Here is a 24789-nt window from a genome sequence, read left to right as displayed (position 1 = left end):
AATTATTCATTAAAATCTACGCCACTGTATACTGCCCTCTAGGTATATTTTTCTGTTAAATGCTTATGTTCTCTGTCCAATTTGTCGACATGGGCAACGAAAACCCTAGTTTTCATTCCGTAGTTTTCAGTGATATACCCATCAAAGTCACAATTTAGTGAGAAAAGAAAAGAAACTATATAAGCAAGAATTAGCAAAAGACATGGCAAAAATCTTCTGGCACTATGCCTAAGAGTTATTTTTTTATTCATTTATGATTGCGCATTGGTGCTAAACGAAAGTATTAAATCGTATGGCGAAATGAAAACCATGAAATAGTAATCGCGAAAAGAAACTTATTTAGATAGCGTTAGTAGATGTACGCTAATGATATCTAGTAGACGTCAAGGTTTAAAATAGTTTCAACAGCTGGAAGGCTGTTAATTGCTACATTCCCATTCCATGCTAATTTTGGCAGCGCTCCTTCATGCTAATTTCAGTAGTTCCACACTCCAGATATTAATTTTCGTAGAATAATTTCATTTATGTATTCAATTGTTAGTAGGACTCAGCTTTACCAATGTTAAATTGTTGTATCATCTTTGCAGAATTCATCGTAAAAATGACGCTTACATTTGGAACACTATTTTTCTTTTTCATTTTGTTTCCATCTAGCCCTTGAAAAAAAAAAAAAAAAAAAAAAAAAAAACAGAGAGACTAAATCGCGATACTTAAATAAATTAATTTATATGTTCAGTTATTTTGAGTTAATAGAGTTTCAGTTGCCCATACATGCAAAACCATTTAGCAATGAGTTATTTTAACATTTCTATTTATTTTCATACTTCTCTGATGTACTTATTCTTTTAATTTGCACATTTTATATTTATATAAATATTTCATATATTTTAAAATGGATCATGTCAAGAGGAAATGGACTCCCACGAGAGATTTTTCAAGTTAAATGGCATTAAAATGTCTTTCAGATCTATGTTTTTGAAAATATGTTTCAAATATACCGTCAAGAAAAGTGTCGCTAAAACGAGCTTTACTTTCACGAAAACTAAGCTTTAAAATATTAGGAAGCAAATGATTTTTTAAAAAAAAATAAATAAAAAAGACATTAACTTATGAACATTAATAAACAATTTAGTGTTTAAAAAACAATCGTATGTTTATTACAGAAACGAAATGAATGATATGGATAACAACCATTAAAATTCTTTATTATTGTAACAGTTTCGCCGACAACTCATAAGTATTCTCAGGATGAAATAATTGAAGCAGGGGCGTACACATTCATAACAGAAAATTTAGTGAAAATTCGGGATTTCGATAGGACAGCAATGGTGAATTGATGCTAAAGTCTAAATAGTATAAATCAATAAAATGAATAAAAATTAATTATGACGAACAGAGATAAGGAGCATTATTTCCCATAAAGGAAATAAATGTAGCTCATCAAGACTGCGATGACTCCCACGAGATAATGCCTCACGACTATCCTTATGTTTTCTTTTCTTTGAATTAAAAATACATGAAAATCGGTGCCTTCGTTGCTCCGTCGGTATCAGCGATGTCTTTGGTTGGGAAGACCTAGTTCTAATTTGCGTAGGACGCGAAGAACCTTTATAAATTTTTGATTTATTTATTATCAGAAGGTGAGTCCGACGATTTGATAGGGACGAGTTAGAGTTTCCTCCCGGCATTTCAAGTTTTTGATTCGCAAAGTAGACAAAATGGCTCTTCATATTCTTAGCTGACTTGGCCATAATTTCAACCACCCATAAGGAATCTTCTCCTCTTGTTTAGTTTAGTTTTCTTCCAGAGACCTCTGCCTTTAGAGGAGATATGATATTCCATATGGACAGATTGCTCAGATTCAGGGTACTTAAAAGCAATATAATGAATATATTTTTTTTATATATATAAAGGCATTTATTGCATTTTTAGAACTTGGTAACATCAGGCTCAAAGTCTCCCTATTACACCTATTTGTTCTTTAAATAAACTTCGATGTTTGTACTGATCACTGCCGAGTAATTGACAATCGATTCACTATTATAAATCGCATGTTCGTAATACTAGACAACGGATCACTATTACTAACGGACACTCGTTAAACAAGCCTAGATTTCACAACTCACACAAGCAGGTCCATCGACCCTAATGTAAACACAACGCCTCACGTTTATTATTTAAAACATTTCCGTGATGAAACTAATATCACGTATTTTTACTTTCACTATTTCACTATTTTAGTGAAAGACTTGACATTCTAATGCACCTCATCAACATACGCTACAATTTTATGAAGTGTAAGAAGTAATATAATAAGAAACTGTATATAATAAATACATTCTAAAAGATACGAATATTTATTAAGATGTTTTAATGGAGTTCGTGTAGTTATTTATAACTGGTGAGCTGCCAACTTAATAGCGAGAGTGGTGAATAAGCTCATTCATGCAAGATATTTTAGAACTTCACGCTCTTGTCTGCAGTCGCTCAGATGAGTTATACATTATTCATTTTACATTACAACTCTTCTTAATTATATGGTACAAGGCTATTGGAAAGTTGATCTAGAAAACCTACTTTATTTTTGGATTGGATTATCCTGTTTTAATCACTTGGGTCTAGTGACACAAACAGAAGGCATACATCATCTGTTTCTTCCACTTAAAATATTATGCAACAATTTTTATTAAACAGATTGTCAGAAACAATTGTTATTGTTTTCTGAATTCAGGGACACAATAAAGAATTTAATATTCTGTGTCGATAAAACCATGAAGTGAAACAAGACAACCGACACATGTGTGAAATAAACATTTTAGAATGGCGTAAATGATTCATAATAGTAGAAAGGACATAAAATTCCAAATTGCTACAGTCAAGAATAAGAGTTCCCATCTTAACGGGAGGCATTAATGACAAAGCCTAAAACAATTATTATTCAAATTTAACTCAGTTTATTTTAATTGATGTTGTACGGATATTATTAATTATATCTCTGGTAAATTTTAAAGAAGTTCGATCACTTCCAAGTTGTTCTAACTTTCGATACTTATGAGTGCACTATCATTAGTTCCATTGTGATGATATTACATTAATATCACATCCATTAAAAACTTTATCCCTAGAAACAACCCTCTAGAAAAGAGTGCCTTAAAAACTGTCAGTCCTTAAGACAGAAAGAAGAATAACTAATTATAATCCTGCTAACATGTGCTTGATGTTCTTTTCACTTGTGAATATTTGTATAAATTTAGGAAAATTGACGAGTTTCTGACCCAATATCATCCAAAAAATTTTCAACGGTAGAAAATTATAAACTCCCAGCTAAAACTTCCTCAGAATCCGTGATTACTTCCTGAACTAAAAATTGATTTAGAAGCTATTCCTCTTAAAATATATATACAACAGTTCTAAAAACAGCTCGAATTGTTAACTATTTATGATTATCTACTGAAGCATAATAGTTGATAAAATGGACGTTCTTCAGATAATCAGTAAAAATAGATTAAAACATTTTTTCTTTCTCTTTGCAAGCAATTTTGGGAGATTAGATGTTCTTCCAGAGCCTCCAATCATCTAAAGAATGTTTAGAGAGTACATGTTTGATATGAAATGGGAAGGAAATTAAAATAAACTTTCAAGTAAGAACTTAAATTTCTACATTCTCATAGTACACATATGTTTCTTTGCAAACCATAAATGAGATATTTTGAAATGTCCATTTATTTTTGTTTCTTTTGAAATCAATTCAGATTAATTCAGCGTAACCCAATTCAGTTTATTATATATTTTAAATTGCTCTTTTTCCTTCAAGATTACGTCTATAAATGTTTCGACATCCAAAGAATTATGCTCTTAGAATTTCCCAGGAGTTTATTTAACACTTTTCCCTATAGCTTTATTATTTTGTTGCGTTTATTGTATTGTTTCTCCATTTATTCTGATGGTCTTTCTATCTTATCAATTATCGAATTTATTTGTGAATAATTTATTATTTATTCACTTCATATATTCTATTCATTTCTGTAGATCTTTTAATTTACTTTGAAAAAAATCCATTTTTAGCTTTTTATATTCGATTTCAAGTTTTCAACTGTTATCATATTAAAATGTTAAGCTGTTTTTCTTCTCCTTAATTTCAGATGCAAATTACGCTCTAATATTTATCGTATTCAGCATTTATAAAAGGTTGAGTATATCCTTTATCATACCTAGCAAGATCTGCTTATACATTTTAAATAAAAACAGAAGAAAAAAAATATCAGAGTCAACTAACATCACATGAACGCTACTAAATGATTTCCATTCAAAAATAGGAACTTTCCGTTTTCGCGATGTACATTTCCAATAAATTAAACCCGTTTTATTTTCTTCTTCGATTTAAAAGATTCAAAAGTGAGCAAACTTTTCTACATCGCGGACAACTTTCATTTCTAAAGATAACCTTCTTACAAATTTCTTCTTCTTCTCGACTTTCTTTAGTAAATCAGCTTTTCTGTGTGACAAAACGCGTCCCCGTTGCCGTTTTCCGCTAAAGACTTCCGCATGACTTCATGAAAAATAACCTTTTCCGTGCCAGTAACCCCACTTCCTAAGATCTGCCCTGTATTAGGTAAATGAGAATTGTTGGGCTTGCTATGGCTAGGAGAAGAACGTGAGCTCTCTCTCTCTCTCTCTCTCTCTCTCTTCTCTCTCCGAACTAAATGAAATCATCGTCTATAAAGTAATGAGAACGGAGTAATGAACCGTGATCATTGCAGACCTTATCGAACGAACTCGCAGTCACCCTGGGCGAGAGTAACTTTTACCCCTGACTGTCGCGAGCGAAGAACGTCACACCATCATATTTCACCTATGTTCGGCTTCTCTACTTCATACCTCTCTGGTCTGCTCATATCTAGTGCTAATGAGAAAATGGCTGGATTAAATAACTAATCTTTTGAATAGTGCTAGAGGAAAAAATCGATCTTGTAAGAAGATGGATTCAATTAAATTAAACCTCAGATAGTAATGGCTTTTGCCTTCTCTCTTAATTAACTATCGCATCACTAGTCGAAAGCATTACCGATTAAAATATTTAAAGACAGCCGTAGTTAGGTAAACTATATATGATCAAGTATTCAACTTTTTTTGTATTCGCGGCATTAGGTGTAGCAGAAATTGGGATTACTGGCTATAATGCTATTATTACTTAGATTATGTGTAACGAAGAATTTAGGAAGGGAAAACTAATGTTTTCGTAATTCTATGCAGTTTTACGACTCAATAAGCTAATAGGATAAAGGAAACATTTTTTATTGTAATAAACTGCACTTCAATTACATCATAATGTCGCAGAGTTGTAGTACAAATTATTATATTTGATTATTATTACTTAGGCAGACGTAAATGGATTATAGCGAAGCAACTAATTCCATGAGGTAAAAAACGTTACTAATACATTTGGTGATATTCGTTTTGTAATACAGCTTACCTTATATTAAAAAAACAGCTGAAATAATATATTAAAATTTATTTAAATTCGGCTAATTTATCAAAGGATGACAAATGTACAGCGAAATCTTGCAGGTGCATTTGCGATATTATAAAGATTGTTGCCTAATTGCTGCTACTTACTGCAATCTTAACGTCTTTAAACAGATGTTAAGATTGCAAGGTTATGCGATGGTGTGAGTATTGTATCACGTAAGGGTACCAACATAATAATAATAATAATAATAATAATAATAATTTCCTACAGAAAATGTCTAAAATAGGCAAGAGTGCAGTATATCCTACTTTCTTTTTATAATTTATGAAATCGACAACAGAACACAAATGAGTACATACATATGCATACAAATAAATGCAAGTTAGGATTAAGTGCGTTTACTTGGATCCAGCTCGCAATATAATACACTGAACTGTGGCAAATGATAACAGATGAAGACCGGATACTACCGATATTCAAAAAATCCGATATAAAAATGACTGCTTATTCCATTTGGAAAACGGAGCAGCGGTGAAAGAAGAGGAGAATTTATAAAATATTAAAAATATTTATAAAATAAATTCAATTAAAAATAATACATTAAGACAAATTTATCGTATTCTTCCTTGTCTATTATGGGCACTGTGGCATGTTGCTTTATTGAAGGGAAGTATCTTGCTTATAGGTTAATATAGATCAATAGGAAAGTGTGCAGTGGTCGAAAATAATATTCAGGTTGGATTCTTGACTTATTCCTTACTCTAGTAGTTCTAGTATGAAAGGGCCTAAGGAGTGCTAGGAAGATATATAGGCATCCACAGAAAGCCAGAACAGCTCTGTAGATTTGTGTCCTTGCCATTTCCGTTTTCTAGTAGATTTCGCATGCGAAATGAGCGTAGAACTTTCAGAATTAAAAACCAAATAGTTTGGAAAGCGCCATATGGAGTGTTGATTGCCTGTCCTCATTATTTCAAGAGACTTGTAAAAAAATGGAAAATTGCAATTATAGATCTCTTGGACAGGAGTGGTAAGTTGTATTCTTTAGTCATATCCACAAAAAATATTATACTTTTTATGCATTTAGACACACACACACACACACACACACACACACACACACACACACACACACACACACACACACACACACACACACACACACACACACACACACACACACACACACACACACACACACACACACACATGCTACACTTCGCAACTGCCTGATGGCTTCCAGCATGTCTGTACACAAGTCCACTCGATTCTTTCTTGCTTGTCACCTTGTTAGATTGTTTCTTTTCAATCACACCACCGAATATTGATTTGGTCTTCATCACGCCATCCCGTTGAGATCAATAGATCCAATTATCCACTATTGCCTTACGTTCGAGTCACTAGAGCCATTGTCCATCAACATTTCCATGAAGCATGTAATATTACTGGCATCTTCTCTTTGTCCTTATGCATTCAGGTTAATATTTTTAATTAGAACATTATTAGTGTTGGCTAAAACCGCTATCAAAACTTTCATGTGAAAACTGGCTTCACGCGTTCATTTATTATTAAATGACACCTCCAAGGAATTCAAAGACTTATCGTTGGAGAATATACTATATCGCCATCACCTATATTCTACATGTTCCGCTATACATGTTATCTACTGGTCACTAAGGCATTATGTAAACACTATCACTCACCACACCATCTCCTGCACATTAATAGTAATCGTGTGTGTTAACTGCGTGTTCTCTTTACAAAATGTTACACTGTATGGGACAGAAAATGTCTGTTAAAATAGATTGAAATACTTCTGAAATTATTGTACAATCTAAGCGCTCTTAAACTGGAACAAAAATCAATAGATTATATCTTATTTATTGCAATATAATATGCATATACTAAAATTACTCATTTTTGAGTTATTAAATAATCATTTTGGGTTGCAAGCGTGATGTTTAAGGACACAAAATGTCAGTCTAGGTATTAAAGGGCATTCGTTAGCCTTCTAAACTTAAACTCGCGATTTAGCGACCTCTATCATGATTCATTACGCCATCCGATGTTCGCAGTAGCTAACCGCCTAAGCAACTTTCCTAAATCAACAATTAAACTTTAGTTTTCTATTAAGAAGAATAATATAATTCTGACTACCTAAGCTGGGTTATTGAGCAAACAAGACATTTATTTACTTACTGGATAATATAAATGCAAATTACGACCATGATGGCACAGTTGGTAAACATAGCAGGTAAAGATTCTTGTATGGATTCGTGGTACGTATCAAATTCTTGAAAGGAGCCGAGACATTTCGTACTAATATTACTTCAAACACTTTTGTTTAATGGCTTAAGTAAACGAGCTCAAAAGAAAACCTTTATAGCATTTGATTGTTTAGTTCTGTAATGCAATGATTTGCTGTGCATATTATGAAGATAATTATGTGCGTATAAGAATGAAGGCACTGATATTTTCGTACACTGACCAAATGGATAAGCACATTCCGCTCCTTTATCATAAAGGAAGGATTGCTTAAGGAATTTAATAAAATGAACATCCACTAAAAATAGAGATAACTGCGTTTACAAGAAAAAAAATCTTGTTGATTATATAGGATATACTTCTATTTTCGTAAATAAGTTGAACTAAAAATAGATCGAATGATGAAGTTAATAAATAGAAAAAAATTAAACAAATAAGATGTGGATTTATAATAGACTAAAATGTCTAGATAACTAGGAGAGACAGGAGAGGCAAATATTCCCATGGCTACTCCCATAGAGCTACTTGTAGAAGACGACATTTTCTTAAATTGAGGCGCGTGTGACTATATATATTTGACACCGTAACACCTACATGATATCCGGGTCATGGGTTAGACAATTTTGGTTCGGTACATTACTGGCAATCCCCCTTCCTTATTGAAGGCCTAAATTGGCTTACAAAAAATACTGTGTTTGCTCTCTGGAATAGGAATATGGTATTATACCGGCCTGGTTGGCCGAGTGGTTAGCGTATCTACTCTCCAGCCAAAAGTCTGCAGGTTCAAATCCCGCCGTGGGCATGTATGTTTGTGATTGTCTGTGAAAATGCTTGTGGTAGTGGTCGGCGGTAGATGGCGTTGGTGTGTATGATGAAAGTATTTGCGGTCCGTTGTGGTTGGTGGATTGTGAGTGGTGGAGGCAGGGAGTTGTGGAGTGGGTGCCCTCCCTCGATGAGTCTTTGGACTCCCTGGAGGTATCATGTAATAATAATTTAAGAATCGCCTAACATGTTACTAAATATGCAATAGGTTGACTGCTTTGGAGATATACGATAGATATTTTGGTATCGTACTCTTCGTTCCTCTTTTATAAATAGGTTGTTTAGTAGTGAACGAGATGTGCTGCGAATCTACACCATAACATCCAGACTTTCAAAACCAGATCCCGCTGAATAGGGTAATTAATCCTCATTTTCATTGTCTTCTATGTCTATACGTGTGATCTTCTAGTCTTTTCTTGTCTCGCCGTATCACACCGGCTAACGTAACCTTGCTTAAAAAAATCTCTGATAAAGTTTTTTGCTTTCTAGATGGGATTCAAATCCAGGCTTTCCATCCAATGGGCACAATTGAAATGGACTGAGCTATGAAGACACTTCATCGCAAATTATATATTAGAAATTTTTCTATAATATTCAAATGAAGTTGCGTACACAAGTCAATCTCTATAGCATCATCTGTTACAGAACTGGTTAACTAAAGCCAATTATTCTACTTATACGAATGTAAATATCACACGAAACCATAGCCGCTGTTTGACAAGCTAGAGAAAGAAACTTCCTCAGTAAACGTCCTTGAGGAACGACATAGTTGTCCCTCAAGGAACAATGAATAGTTAGAATACTTCCGTCACTGACGCATAATAATAGCATTAAGATACACTGATAATTGTGCATAACATATAGCGCAACATAATTTATCTGATTTCAGTCCAAAGATCTTCTTAAAATATCAAAGACTTTTCTTTATATAGAACAAATATGCCAAAATGAATAATTAAATATTCTTGCAAAACGGAAAACTAGTTATTTAAGACACATGATATTAATAACATCAGCATGTTGTCCATGTCATAATCATACGGTGATTACAACAGCCTTTATGTTATTGTAATCGTTAAGCATTACTTTTAACACGCATTGATTGATAATGAAAGAAAGCATTTAACAGAGAAGGCATGTATGAGTGTGACTTCATTTCGAAAATTATGTGTGTCATGCATTGTGCTTGGTGATGTTTCAGAAACCACATTAACCCTGTTTGTGACTCATTTGTTATATAAGAATGAAGTTAACCCAGTCTGATGAAAGGAAATGCTTTGCTCGAAACATGAAACGCTATATTAAAATTAGTTACAATTGAAAATATTCCTTCTAACATCAGATGAACATTCAATATATTCCCTTCATTCTTATATACTAAATGGTAATCATAAGTATTATTTCGTTTCCCGAATTGTTCAGAGAAAAAGAGGGGACACCTGTTCTCTCATTGTCATGTGAAATATAACAGCGTATGGCTTTGATATTTGCAGCTTCGAGAAATATGACAAAAGAATAACTATATGAATAATAATAGGAAACACGGCAGTGATTATCACTACTGACTAAAAACAGGAAGCTGTAGAAAATGATTGTTTTCTCAAAAGGCTATTTCATAAACCACTCGCCTTCAACAAAAAAAAAAGCATGATTCAGCTGTACACTTTCTAGACAATATGTTTCTTGAAATGCATACCATTTTCTATGGAAAATATAAAATAACTTTAAAAGAAAAAACATATTTATTTGTGTGAGTGAGTATAAGAGAGAGAGAGAGAGAGAGAGAGAGAGGGGGGAGGAATTGTCTGCGCATAGAAATATATTAACGAAAGGAATGGAAAAAAATCATTTCACTGACTTTTAATTAGACAACTAGATATAAAAGGCTGCTTAATAAAACTCTTTGTTATTTTTTTAAAACTCGATAGTGACTATTTGCCAGTCCCGCTCTGAAAGGGTTGCAAACTAAAATATATTGAATACTTTGATGTACTAAGGGTTAATATAAACCGGAATTATTGCTTTATTATAGAACTGTTTAAAGCATTTCAGACTTATGATGGATAAATACCTGGATAAGATCTCAAACAGGTATCATGGATATTATAAAATACATTAAACAGGCTAAGTGGAGATGGGCTGGCCATATTGCTAGATGCAGTGACGGGAGATGGACTAGAAAAACAACAGAATGGAGACCAGTGGATGGAGAAAGACAAAGAGGAAGACCGAGAAGAAGGTGGAGAGATGACTGAAACAAATTGCAGGAGTGAGATGGATGGGAGAGGCAGAAAACAGAGTGGTCTGGAAAATCATGGGGGAGACCTTCGTTCTGCAGTGGACAGAACCAAAAGGTTGAAGAAGAATACTTATGATGAATAGTCTGATTCGAAGCGATGAAAATGATCTAACATGTAAACACATTTACAGAAAGCTAGAGTCAGACAGGTTGTGCAATTTGACAGCTAGTCCAAATGAAAAGAAAATCCCCGTTTAATTATAATAGGACATGTAACGAAAGTTGAAAATAGCACGATTTTATTTTAGGCAATTTTTCTTTAGATTGGGTTTGTGTTCAAGTTTTTCCCTACGTATTCTGATACTAACTGCTATTGGTTGTCTGTGTAGTAGTGTAGTCGCAGAGATGATGCCCCATATTTGTTCAGTAGGGTAGAAGGATCCTGGTCTGGACCGAAGATCATTAATAAATGTTATAATACAAAGTTAACTGTGTGTTTTTTTTTCCTCTAGGAAACGGAACAACACCAATTTTTATCCTCAAAAATTAGGGAATCTTTCATTAATTTATCCAATTAGTAAACATCATATACTGACCTCAACTGCCTCATCATCATCCTATCCAAATCATTATGACTTGTATATAATTTGCTTTCCTTTAACACTGGTTAAATTTCTGCTTATTTTTATATTAGCTCCACACAACAGGTGCAGCTAAATTTATAGTACAACAATGCATGTGAGGAAAGCGATTCTGCTGTCATGGCAACTAAAATTTGAGTTTTCGAGAAGTTGCATTTTAGTTCACCTTAAATCAAGAATTAAAACTGTACCAATATTTATCTATTGTATACCACTCACAGCCAATTGTTTTTCCACTGTGATTCATTTTTTTCTGACCCCAAATATTCTCGCAGAGAATCTTTAGGTCAGAAATAATTTTCATCTCCTTGCGTGATTCTTTTCTGAGTCTCAAGACTTGAACAGTCTTTCCTGAGCATTATTGTCGTAAACTAAAATAAATAAAATCTAGTTTTACAGTGAAATAGAAATTTATGATTGTTAAGTAATCATGAACAGAGCACGTCTACATTTCAATATTGAATAAATAGTAGCAATAACCAGAAATGCAAATCCGTTAATGTTCATAAGAAAAATAATCGAGTAGATGCTCTACTGAGATACGAGTGTTATATAAAGTATCCAGATAGCATTAAGATTACTGCGAAGGCGCCTGCCTATCTGGGTTGAAATATCTTTGAAACACATTCAAATAGTTTTTAAAATCTTTTAAAGTCTATTCATTGGAAGATCTCCAGGAAATCTGAAACCACATCACCAGGGTTGTCACTAAGGTGGCATTGGGCAAATTAACGACAGACCTGCATTCACACATTCAGCACTATTCGTACACTAAGGGACTCTGAACAGATATATTAGGAACAACCCAATTTTGCATCTTTAACTGCGTTATTTTGGTGTCGTAAAGCATGTACGTTTTAAGTTTCCCTGTTGCAGATGTTTTATGTTAGCTATGTCATATTAATTCAATAAGATTTTTTCTTTCAAAAACATTTAAAACAAATATTGTATTTTCAATATGGTTCAGCACGTTTGCATTCTTGGCACTTTTGATACAATTCAATAATTGGGAACTCGGATATAAAAAAAAAACTTTAAATATTTGCTGTTCAAAGTGAGATTTGCTTTAGATTAATACCTAATTACTCATAAAATACTGTACATGCGAACAAGTAATAGATGCATGCATGGCGAATAAATAATAATGCCATTCCCATTCAAATCTGGAATTAAAACTCATCATACACAGACATTCACAAATATCAATGCCACTAGGAGTAGTGTGAAACTTGAACCGAAGGCCCATAGGTTTGTTGGAAATTGTAGCGCTATACTCGGCCAGTGAGACAAACTATTGTAGGGATGTTTTATAAAGTTTTGACTTTTCGGGAATTCAGCATATAATATAATTCAATGATAAATGAACTATAGGAAGAGCTGTTGGATTTCTTTCACCTGTTGATAATGAAATTATAAATAAATAACAGAATATGCATTGGAAACCTACACTATAAATGTGCCTTGATTTAAACTGCACTAATCAAACGACATGATTAAATAGTCAATATTTTTCATCTATTTTTCATTTTTGATTAAGAATTCCAATGACCTGACAAATGTTTGAACTATTGTTGCACCTTAGAGTTAAGAATGCAACCGAATGCCACCTGACGATATCTGCAAAAGTTATTGTCTTAAAATTACGTTTATATATCATCACGATAGCGATCCTCAGCCTCCGTTATCCCATTATTCTAAATAACAAAGATCAAAGGAATTCTCGCCAAAGCTAATGTGAGTTTCATATCACTTTTTGAAACTTAAAAATTCGTGAAAATTCACTAACAAACTCATCAGTTTGTTTATTTAGCTATTCAAAGCATGTAAAGTTTACATTTTCACACAAAAAAAAATAATTCCAAATGATAGCCCTTCTTCATGATTTTGAAGATCTGATTATTCAGCTGTATATTATCCGTATAAATTATCGCATACACATCATTCTACCGAGGACAAATCTAATTATAACGTATACTCGGATGCATGCAAACATTGCTATACCTCATTCTAATCTTAAACTGAAATGAAGATTATGTCGCATACATTATGTATCACAATGGTTGTATAAATACAGATTAGTTGGAGACTTATGACCATCCCATCGAATATATTTGATCCAAAGTTCCATATGATGACAGAAATTTCAATATTTGGAGGGCTTTCTGCCTGAGAGTACAATACGAACTGACAACTATTACATATTTTGTAACATCGGCTTTTAACCGCAAAATACACAGAGTTGGATATTCAGAATCAAAGACAGTGCAGTAGTTATTTTGATTAGTATCAGAACGACTCTAGCAGTAAGGCGATCGGTCTGTTTAAGATTCCAACACGTTCCTGTAGCACAACATTGGCTCTCAATTTTATAGACACCTATCGAATATCCTGATATTTCCTTATCAGAGAAGAGGAAAATTCATTCACTGAATTGGTTGCCTGTGCGATATGTTGCTGTAATGGTAAATTATTTTAATTAGCTTTGAGAGGCGAAGTGATTCATTACTAACATAATATACGCGCATCTTCATACGTTATGCCTAGTATTCAGTTTTATGACTTCACAAACCATGCCAACTCATTGGAAAAATTATAAACCGTAAGGTTTACATATATAAAGTATTTTCCGCTTTATATAATATAATATAATATAATATAATATAATATAATATAATATAATATAATATAATATAATATAATATAATATAATATAATATAATATAATGTCTTGTCAAAACCAACTCTACTATATGGAAGTGAATCATGGACTATAAAAAGGAAAGATGAAAAACGAATTCAAACAGCAGAAATGAAGTTCCTCAGAAAAACAGCTGGATATACCAAGTGGGACCACGAAACAAATGAAGAAATCTTACAATCCCTGAAAATAAAACCAATTAATTACTACATAAGACAGTATAAACAAAAATGGCTAGAATATTTAAATCGAATGGACAAAAGCAGACTACCAAATATATTATACAGATACAAAATAAGTGGAAAGAAGAATTGGAAGACTAAGAAAGAGATGGCATGAGACCGGAACAGGCCACATGGCCTAAATTTCCATGTTAGGAAGAAGAAGAAGAAGAAGAAGATAAAGTATTTTTCTGGATATCGAAACTATTCTGTATTAAGTCCTCTGCAATTCACTTTCTGTCATTTGGTGTATTTGGTAGCAACTATCTTCAGGAACACATCAACTGAAGATGCCTTAATCGATATTATGCAGAGGCAGAAGCGAAATGCATGGCCAGAAGAGACATTTCACTAATCAACTAAGAATATTTGTTTAGTGCAATGTATAATATTTCATCTCCTATTGTAGGTAATATGATATATCGCGAAACAGAAGATGGCATTAATCTCTCTATCATTACAAAAATTGAGTTTATAAGAAGCAAGCCATGTTGCTTTATTTTCGTGAATCCCAACAATGAAACATTTTATAACCCTATAGGATATTATTACGGTGGATGAGATAACATTCATATAATCCGGAACTTCTGATCTAAGGAACAGGCATGGAAGTTTATCAAGCCATTAAAGATTCAAATAAGCGAAACGGTAGGTCAGTAACTGCGATGAAATTCATTTGTCTCTCAAGTCATTCACAAATTTCCACGCCCTCGCTGAATTCAAAATCACAACCGCTGGTCAGCTAATGCATAAAATGTGTACTTTGTACGTAAAAATTTGTGTAAAGAAGTACACATTGTATTTAATGCATAAAAGAACAATCATATGGAAATATAATTTTATTTTCTCTGAGCAAAAATATATTTTTGATTGAAGAAAAATGTAAAAGTAAAGTACCTAAAGTTTACACAATAGACTTTACTGTCAAGTTTATACTATAAACTTTGCTTTAAAATTTATATTATAAATGCATATCTTATACTTTACTGTAAAGTATATATTGTAAACTTTATACTATAAACTTTAGTTATAAACATTATAATCGTAATAAATTAAATATAATTCCATGACTACTTTGTTTTAAGCAATTTATATTTATTAACCTATTTTGCACATATTCTATCTGTTTTGATGTGTAAAGGAGAAAACGCTATCCCAGTTAAATAAGCTTTGTTATAAACATTTTCAATAGCTATTTATGTAACCCAGTATCGGCACGTGTTGCTATAAGAGGTCTTCAGAGCTGAATATTTTATAGCCAAATTATATAGTGACTGATGAATCATTTAACTTCCACTGATTTTTGAATAAGTAAAACAGTTTCGCTAGACAAGAACATATTTTACTTAATATTATTTGGCTTCTCTTTGAATGATGTAGACATTTAGCAAAATTTTATTTCACTAACTTATCAATTTACATTTTACATTAGTTTACATTTTGTTGTTAAATGACACTTGAATTTTGTTTTTTCGGTTCATTTAATTTCAGATGTTATTTTAGTTCATTCGGAATCCATTAAGTACATTTATACCATTTTCGTGACAGAAAAATTAATGATTTTGAAAGTTATTCGACAAAATGAAGAAAAGAACGACTTTAGGTACTCTCTTGGTGACCATTGATAAGCAAGTAAAAATGCTTCTCAAGTTGACACTTTTATTTCACGATATTTGGTTTTCACAATCTTTCTCCTGTCCTCTGTGGTGTAATTAACAATGTTCCGTGCTATTAGTAATGGTGGTTGGTACTTGAAACCTGTTTGGTTCATAATTTACAAATGCTTTCTATAAATGGAGAAAAAAAGTTAAAGCCCAAAATGCATGTAAAGAGGTTGATTTTGATTTCACTATTTTTACCACCTAATACTGTGAAGGAGTGAAAGTCTTAAATCAATATATAAATAAATAGTATTGAAATTAACCTTGAATGAATGTAAGTAATTTAAAAATGAAACAAACAATATAAATGGTGAGTTATATTATTCTTTCCTTGTAAAGGCTTATGACAGTGAATCGCGAGAGTTTTATGTCAATGACTGTCAAGTTCAAGACAAACATAAATGCCAACAATAATGGATGAATATTAGAGTTAATCTTAAAGATTAATCGAATAAATGCAATCTTCTTAGTTCTGAATAAGAATGGGAATAATAAAACGAACATTGAACTTTAAACAGTATTGTAGGTTAGTATATGAATCATACTAAGTACCAACTGATATCATACTTCTTCTTCCCCTCACGTATTAGGCCTAGTAGCCTGTTACGGGGCTATTCTTAGTCCTTCTCCGACGTACCGGTCCCACGGAAAAGGTGGCTAGCTCTATGCCTGCCGGTGTGTTCCTATGTCTGTAGATGTATGTGTTCACGCGGCCGGTTTGCCTACTTGCAGGAGGAAGCCCTTGCAGCAGGGTTTTTCTCCCCAGATAACTTGACTATGGCTGAGAAAGAGATCCTTGAGCTCCCCACGTCGGCGACGGGACTCGAGCCCACGACACTCATTTCCCAGAAATATGGTTGAGAAGCGCATAGCCACTCGGCTAACCCCGCGGACGATATCATCCTGTACTTATGATACTTTATTTCTTGATTTATTTAGTAAGGATCTTAATGCTATAGTAAAAAGTAGTGAAAATTATGAGCCTTAAATCAAACAATGGTCTTGCTGATAAGTCTCATATCTATTCATGCCAATAGCAGTATATTTATAGCAATTTATCAGGTTAGCGTTTCTTATACTAAGATGTTTTTCCTATTTCCAAATCGATTCCATGCGTTTATTCTGAGAAGATTGGGATATCGTCAAGAAATCGTCGATTGTATTGTATAGTCCTTTTTTTTATTGTGACTGAAAAAAATGTAATAGACTAGTTCGTTCCATACAAAGCAGTACTAGTTGAGATGTTTGTAGCCATGGCCACCACACTGCAGAGTAAGTGGTTCCACAGAAGTGGATAGCAATGAGTAGTATGTAATTAGGAAAAAAGCAACCCAGGCTATGAGACCATGTATTATACCTATTAAATGTTTGTGCCCTTCTGTCAAATATCCTAATAAAAATTCTTTGCGTTCCAGGTGAGATTCTAACCCATGTCTCTTCAAACAACAAGAATCAGTTACCTACTACATGTTGAGTTTTGGCAGTGGTTTAGATCGTTAAGCATAGGGAACACAGCATTGTCAATTTTCACAAAACAATACAATTTTTACCATTTGGTGTGACACCACCAAGAATTTAAGTAAACTTTAACTGCTCAGATTTTCATGATTGAAATTTCGAGGATAAAATGATACAAATAAGAACACTCTAAAGTGCAAGGTAATAGGTATCGCATTCAAACAAACAAATACTCTAAATTCATTTTTGTAACCGTATTCTTCAGGGATCCAACGTATATACATGGGATAAAATGAGCAACGACCTTTCAGTAGTGATACGTTTTCCTCACCTCTAGATCTGAATGCCGTAATTTCCAATCCAAAATGTACTTTTCATTAGGCACTGGCATTATAAAATGACTTATTAAAATTAAATCAGAATGTAGTCGTTTTTCCTGAAAGTAAACAGCCAAGTTAGCATATCACAGCACAGCATTCAAAAATAATTTATTATATTATTGTAAAACAATGTGTTTTTATTCCACAAATCAATATATGTGGCTCTTCCTCATAATTGTGTGTGTTTTCCTTCAATCTGCTTAGATAGTAGTGCTAATTTATACAGAATTGTTATATAAAGTTTCTTCGCTTTATAGATGGAAATTTGAACCCAGATATTTTCTAATCTAAGGAATCTGTCCTAATCAGCTGAGCTACGGAGACTCATTTTCAAAACATTAAACGTTTTTTTTTTTTTTTTTTTTTTGTAGCTCCTGCATCATGAAAGGCTGTTCATTAGAATCTTAAGGTCACTTGATATCACAGTGGACTACCAGTGCAGCATTTGATTTCGATTTATTCTCCTATTTGTAGATAATATTCTCAGTCTTTAATCAAGCATACATAATAAAACTATTTTGACAAACGCTACCTCTTATCGCATATAAACGATGGTATTTACAGGTCTACCTTGCATTACTTTGAACGCAAAACAAATCTGAGCAAACAAATAGGAAAAAAAGAAACATATTTTATATGAAGAAAAATCTGAAAGTGTAAAGGATACACAATAAAAACACATCATGTATGAGCTACGGATAAACAGTTAAATTATTCATATTTCCAAAGGGAACAAATGAGAAAGGAAGTTACTTTTTACCTCTTGCAGAGAATAAGGCAAACGCAATCTTGCTTGTGTCACGTAACAAAATGCTAGACTTTTGTATTCGTGCAGTAAAATTCAAAGTGACGCACATTTATTTTCAGACTCTTTTACAAATTACTGAGAATAATTGTTTTGCTAGTGTGAACAGAGAGAAAGAGCTTTAAATTATATCTAACATACTTACAGAAAAATGCTCTACATAAACTTCTAAAATATTTTATTTCTCATGTAACGACGCGAAAAATAATAACAAAAAACTGTCCATTTTTTCCCATTGTTTATTAATTGTTTTATAACTTTTGATTTTGATTTAGCAATTTGAATTAAATTCTAAGTAATCATGTATTAAAAACAGTATGTGCGACTTTTAATGAAGAAGCTAAGTGAATAATGGTTAAAAGTTTGTTTGTTTTTTTAATTACGACAGTAAAATGCATTTCTTGTTTCTTAAGATTGACTTATTTAAGTATTTAAATAATCCATCTGAAAGTTATAAACCTGTGCCATAAGCGGATAAAATAAAATAAAGTTTATTTTATTTTAATATTTATTTTACTTATTTTATTTTTAATATAAACAATATAAACAAACACTATCCCACTTATATATTAAAATAAATATTAAAATATTTATTTTAATATATAAGTGGGATGGTGTTCTCACACCAATGGACGAAATTCATCTCCCACCTAAGGGCATTCCCAAACATTCCTGTCCACCACTGGATGAATTCAGCAGCTTGATGGTTAGAGAAGTTGACTCCACTTTATCAACCATGCCGGCATGTTGCTGTAAAGTATACTTTATTTACCAGGTGATTTGTGATTTTTACAATAAACAAAAAAGGAATAATTAAATTTAAGTTAGAAGCCAAGGTCTATATTTAGAAATGAAAAATAGAACTGGTTCCTTATGGTAAAAAAAAAAAAAAATGAAAGCGACTTTAGATTTTCAAAAAATAAATAACTAAATATATTAATGAAATGAAAACTCTTATTTAGAGAAATTTAATTAAAAACCGAAATTATAAAAAAATTAATTAAAAGGATGTAATTAGGGGAAAAGAAGAAAACGGTTTGTATAAAAATTTTGATTTCCACCCCCCCATACACACATTTGAAAGGAAAGGAGTTAAAAAATGGAATACCATGACTATTTATAAATATTAATTAAATATTATTCAGTTTATAGGACTAAAATAAATCAGCCCTGGGATTTGTAGCGTAAGCATATTAGAAGGTATGTTGAAATATATTTTATATACTAAAATATATACCTAATCGCTTTTTGAAAATAAATCAAGATTAGAATGAAAAGTATCTGGAAACTTGTGTTGAATATATTCAAAATCTGCTGGAATTTTTGTTAAGGCAGTGTACTTTGTAATATTTTCCCTTGTGACTTGAAATACCTTTACAGGTTGATTCGATTACATGTTTGTAACATCCAGATAGTATTGAACCATTTTCTGAGTTGTTTGCTTCAACTTTCTACTTATGTAAACAAACCAACACAAACTGCTGTAGCAAAGATAAATATTGAAATTCGCCCAATATCTATCTTGTTTTTCTCTTCAAATATAGCCGCCAAGACTAGATTAGAGAATAATGTGAATTTCAGAACTTTATTAAACATTTACTCAAGTAGAGAATCCTCTTATCCTTTTAAAGTTGTCATAAAAGTCCAGCGTTACTTTACTCTGCTATCGCGAAGGTTGCAAAAGGCCCAGAGTCTTAAATGGCAAGCGCCGATGATTTACAAGCCTATTACCCCGACACTTCCTTCATACACGGCACGGCCACAGACTTCCTTTCAGGAGGGGAGCTTCATCCGCCCGGAATAAATTGGGATTGAGCACTGGGAGGCTGTCTCGCATATCGAACCAGTCGACACTAGAGTCATGGGTTGTGCCCCGCCTCCTCAGTGTAGAAGTCTGGTGATGCGATGTGACAGAGATATCCTGAGTTAGACGACCCAAACATCGAACTCTGGAGAATGTGTTACCTGAGAATCTTTTCCTCCAACCTCAAGATGCAGCCTTTTCGCAGACAGAATGCAATTTCACAAGGAAAACATCGTTTCCTCATAGTAAAATGATGGTAAATATATGCTTTAACTTTATATTACTTTCTTGAAGTTTATCCAAAAAAAAGTTTCAAATTTCCAACGAACATATATTTGCATTTGAAGTCAGAAGAAATGTAGAAATATAAAACTGCAGAACATGTAAGGAAAGTTGAAGGGCATGAAATATTAAGTGTACTTAATCATTCCCGAACCCAAATGCACTTTCAAGGCTATCCTCTTGAAAATGCTCTTTAATAACAGAGATTATATTATTGCAATGAAAATGTATTTTCAGGAATATATTTTAATGTATATTTCTGAAAAACTTGTTTTTTTTTCTAATAAAATTGGAGGGAAAATAACGATTTAATAGACCTCTGAAACCTGAAACCTGAAAATATGAACAAAAAACAGTTTAATTAAATAACGAAATAACCGATGCATGGGGTAAAAAACAGTTATATCCCAGCCTTAATAAGATCATCTCATTATATAATCTATTAAAATTACTTGAGGTACCTAAAGAGATGCTTCCTGATTGGGATGACATTCACTCTCAGTTTCTCTCCTCTTAATGGGATAGGAAGCACAAAGAACATTTCTGGACTAAAAACACCGAAGCAACTAAACTTTGAAAATACAAAGTGAAAGGTTTCTCGATACACATGCACGACCGAGCTTACCAGTTCTTGAAAATATATGCTGCCCATATTGGGTATTAACTTAGCTGATATGTTCGAAGTAATAGTTCAAGATATCAAACTCCCTTAAACTAATGGAAGTTTCATCATCATAATCAATGGTGTTTAAAATAATACATTAATGAAATTTCAATTTTTCCTCATAAAATGCATAACTTTAAAACGAAAAACTGAATGGTTTCGATACGTTTTATAATGATATTACAGAATTAATTTGTCAATTAAAAACTGGCATGTATTGAGTTGCATTGGAGACTAACATAATATTTTAACATAATGTGTCAACGTTATCTTTATTAGCCAAATTATAATATTGCAATTCATCTAACATTGCTACTGCAGTTTAAGCGAAGGTGACCCTCTCATTATTGATAATGAAAGTAAACTATGTAATCTACATTCATTTCTTGACATAATAAAAGTAAATAATTACAATAAAAAGCCAAAAGGCTAGTTTTCTGGCAATTGAATAGATATTAAATGGATAAGAATCCTATATTGTTATATAGCCAGTAAGTGAAACCAGTCTGGGTAGTGACCTCCCCTCATAATGTAATGACAGTAATACATCTCCTAGGAGCTGTGTTTTACATTATGAGAGAATATCAAGACTAGTGAGGGATCTTGCTCCACCTTTGCTTCGAATTGCCTTCGCCGATAGTTTTTCGGCATTGAAACTCATAGATCGTAGTTATCGATCTTGAGTTTCACTTACTGGCTATATAACAACATAGGATTCTTATCCATTTAATATCTAGTAAATAATTACATTAAAAACCAAAAATATTATGAATTTTAATGCAATTTATTTATTTGTGTAAATCACACCTACTAAAATAGTAAACCTATCATACGTTAGTATCCATATAATAATACACTAATAGGTAAACAGGTAATAGGTAAACACTGAAGTCTAATAATCCAGAAACCTTATTTTAAACGCCAAACTCTTTTTCAAGCCATTTTGGGTTTCTAGTAAGCAGAATGTCTCATGTAAAACAACTATCACTTCTATGTAGATACAATCATGCTGGAAGATCTTATTGTACTATACATTGCACAAAAGGGCAAAGGTGACCATTTTCCATAATTCATGTAATAAATGCTGTTGTAATATTTCTTAGTAGGGTTTAGTTGCGTGTCGCAAAAAATGTGTGCGCACTAATTAGACTCGTCTTGTTTATATCCAAATTTTTTCTTCAGTTGGTGCTAAATAGATTTTAATGACAGTTTAATTAGAATCCTTACAAGAGTTTGAAGAATGATTCCAATTTTTACTTCGCTCTGATCATTTTCAATGAGAAAAAGATGGTAATATATATATAGATATTTTTTTATTTTATTTAACTTGTTAAAATATACATTAGACGATAGGTAACAAGGACTATTTACATATTATGAGTATATAAGTATATGTATATATTACAGAGAAAGAAACATTTTCCTGTCGGGTATACAATAGAGAATGCAATAAATGAATTCAAAATTTACAGTTCAGTTTCAGTCTGAGTTATCTTTCAGATGAAGCGTATTGTCGTCCTCAATCCAGAAGAGGGTACCAGTTGGATTCCACTCCTCTATGAATTTCGCGACAGTTCTTGTTTCTTTGAAGTACTCAAGTTCCAGTGAAAGCCTGCTTTTTAGTCTCCGAAGGATTATATACATGAGGGTTTGTGCAGTTTCAGTGATGGATGGGTGCTGGTTATTTCTTGTCTGTTTTAGGTAGAAACTGTAGGTGACGGCCTTAGAGCAGATGAAGAGGAAATTGCATGTTCTGTCTCTGTTTTCTTCTGTTTGGACTAAATTCCAGTAGTCTTCTCGGCTGTGTGCGTAGTTACAGGTGTTAGAGGCAGTATTCAGGGCATAGGTGATTATCACTTTGTTTGCGGGACAGGTTAGATATATGTGTTCCAAGGTACCTGAAACGTCACAGAATAGACACAGATCCGTTTCTCTTAGATGAAATTTGTAGAGCTTAGAAGGAGTTGGCAAGATGTTATGCCATAGTCTCCACTGTATGTCGGAATATGGTTTGGCACACTTCGATTTATATGGCAGATCCCACTGAAAACTGAGTGGCATATGCAGCCTTGTAGATGAGAGGGTTAAGGATAAATATAAAAAGGGCGAGATTGGAGACACTGACATGAGGAAATGGTATATTTTCTTGTAGTTGGAGGGAAGAATTGGAAGTGAGGCTTCAGATTGTACAAGATGAAATATCGGCCCCGAGCAGTTTCTAGAAGGAATACGGATTTCCTGAGGTGTAGCGATATCTGGATAGGCTTTTATAATGGAGGCGTGCAGCTGTTGATATTGCTCTTCAGTTTTTAGGTTCTTCATTGGTAGGCTTGTGAATGTTTTCCACTTTGGGGTCTGGGTTAGGAGCTCCCCTATGACTCTTATTCCTGCCCAGTTCCATGTAGGAAAAAGAAAGGGCTGGCCAGTTGTGAGACTTGTTATGTTTCTGTTCGAAAATAGTGGTTCTGTAAGTACAGCTGACTGTTGATCCTGTAAGTGTGTGATGAAGTTCTGTTTTTTTTTCAGCGCTGTAGAGCATCTCTGTAAAAATGAGGTAGTTTAGGAGGAGATGGTACAGGACTGGCCATTCGGAGGATTGTGAAAGTGTAAGTCCTCTGGTGGATGATTTCATGATGTAATCGAAGGTGGTTAAATAAGTGTGATTGCATTGAAGTGTCTTTAGGAGGAGGATTATCCTGAAGGATCGAATCTTGTTTTCAAGGGAAATCAGGCCTTGACCTCCCTTGCTGAGTGGCTTGCAGAGTTGAAGGTATGTTGTCCAGTGAGTTTTGTTCCAGAGGAAACGTTCGATTTCCTTTTGAATGTGGTAGAGAAATTCTTCAGGAGGTGTATGTACTTTGAGGGTATGCCACAAGACACTCGCAGCCATCTGGTTAACTATTAGTACTCTTCCTCTAAGTGAATACAAGGAACGAACGCTGTTCCATTTACGTAGCACCTGTTTAAAACGGTTGTGCAGCTGTGTCCAGTTCAGTGTGTTATAAAACTTTTGGTGTTATAAAAATATTACGACCACCGTCTTAATAGTTCCTAGTTCCTCCTCTTGCTACCAAAATGGTCAATAAGCAGTGGTGTGATATTTGATAAGACTTTCAGGCTTTTCAACGTTGCAGGAGAAATTATGTACGACATCACGATTCGTTCTAGTAAGCCTCAAGTATTCGATATATGGAGGATTCAGATACCGGATTTCTCGATCAACATAATTTACAAATATCTTCTGTATAATTTAAATGGAACTTTAATCTGCAGTCGTGGTAACAAATGCCTGTAATTTCCTGTCGTATTCGGTCAATCAATCTCGAACGGTAACGGCAACATGGCGCTACCCACTTATTTGTTTTTTGCATCAAGCCTGTGC

General features: G+C 33.2%; 1 protein-coding gene across 4 annotated transcripts in view; it reads right to left on the bottom strand.

Annotated features, from left to right (window-relative positions):
* The window catches only part of LOC150098182 (neural cell adhesion molecule L1-like), a 302417-nt gene that overhangs the window by 173754 nt on the left and 103874 nt on the right, over nucleotides 1-24789 (bottom strand). The window contains exon 2 of one of the 4 annotated variants that reach the window (XM_090406069.1): nucleotides 19308-19407. The exons of the other annotated variants lie outside the window; for them this stretch is intronic. Within the exon in view, the coding sequence (XP_090262195.1) occupies nucleotides 19308-19395 (88 nt within the window). The 5' untranslated portion in view covers nucleotides 19396-19407. The remainder of the gene's footprint in view (nucleotides 1-19307; nucleotides 19408-24789) is intronic. 4 annotated transcript variants of the gene reach the window in all.

The sequence above is a fragment of the Typopeltis vanoorti genome, chromosome 16, assembly GCF_054136105.1.
Source record: "Typopeltis vanoorti isolate ZY-2024b chromosome 16, IOZ_Tvanoo_1.0, whole genome shotgun sequence".
Classification (NCBI taxonomy): Eukaryota; Metazoa; Arthropoda; class Arachnida; order Uropygi; family Thelyphonidae; genus Typopeltis; species Typopeltis vanoorti.
The sequence above is the reverse complement of the archived record's forward strand: the minus strand, read 5'-3'. Positions and strand labels throughout refer to the sequence as shown.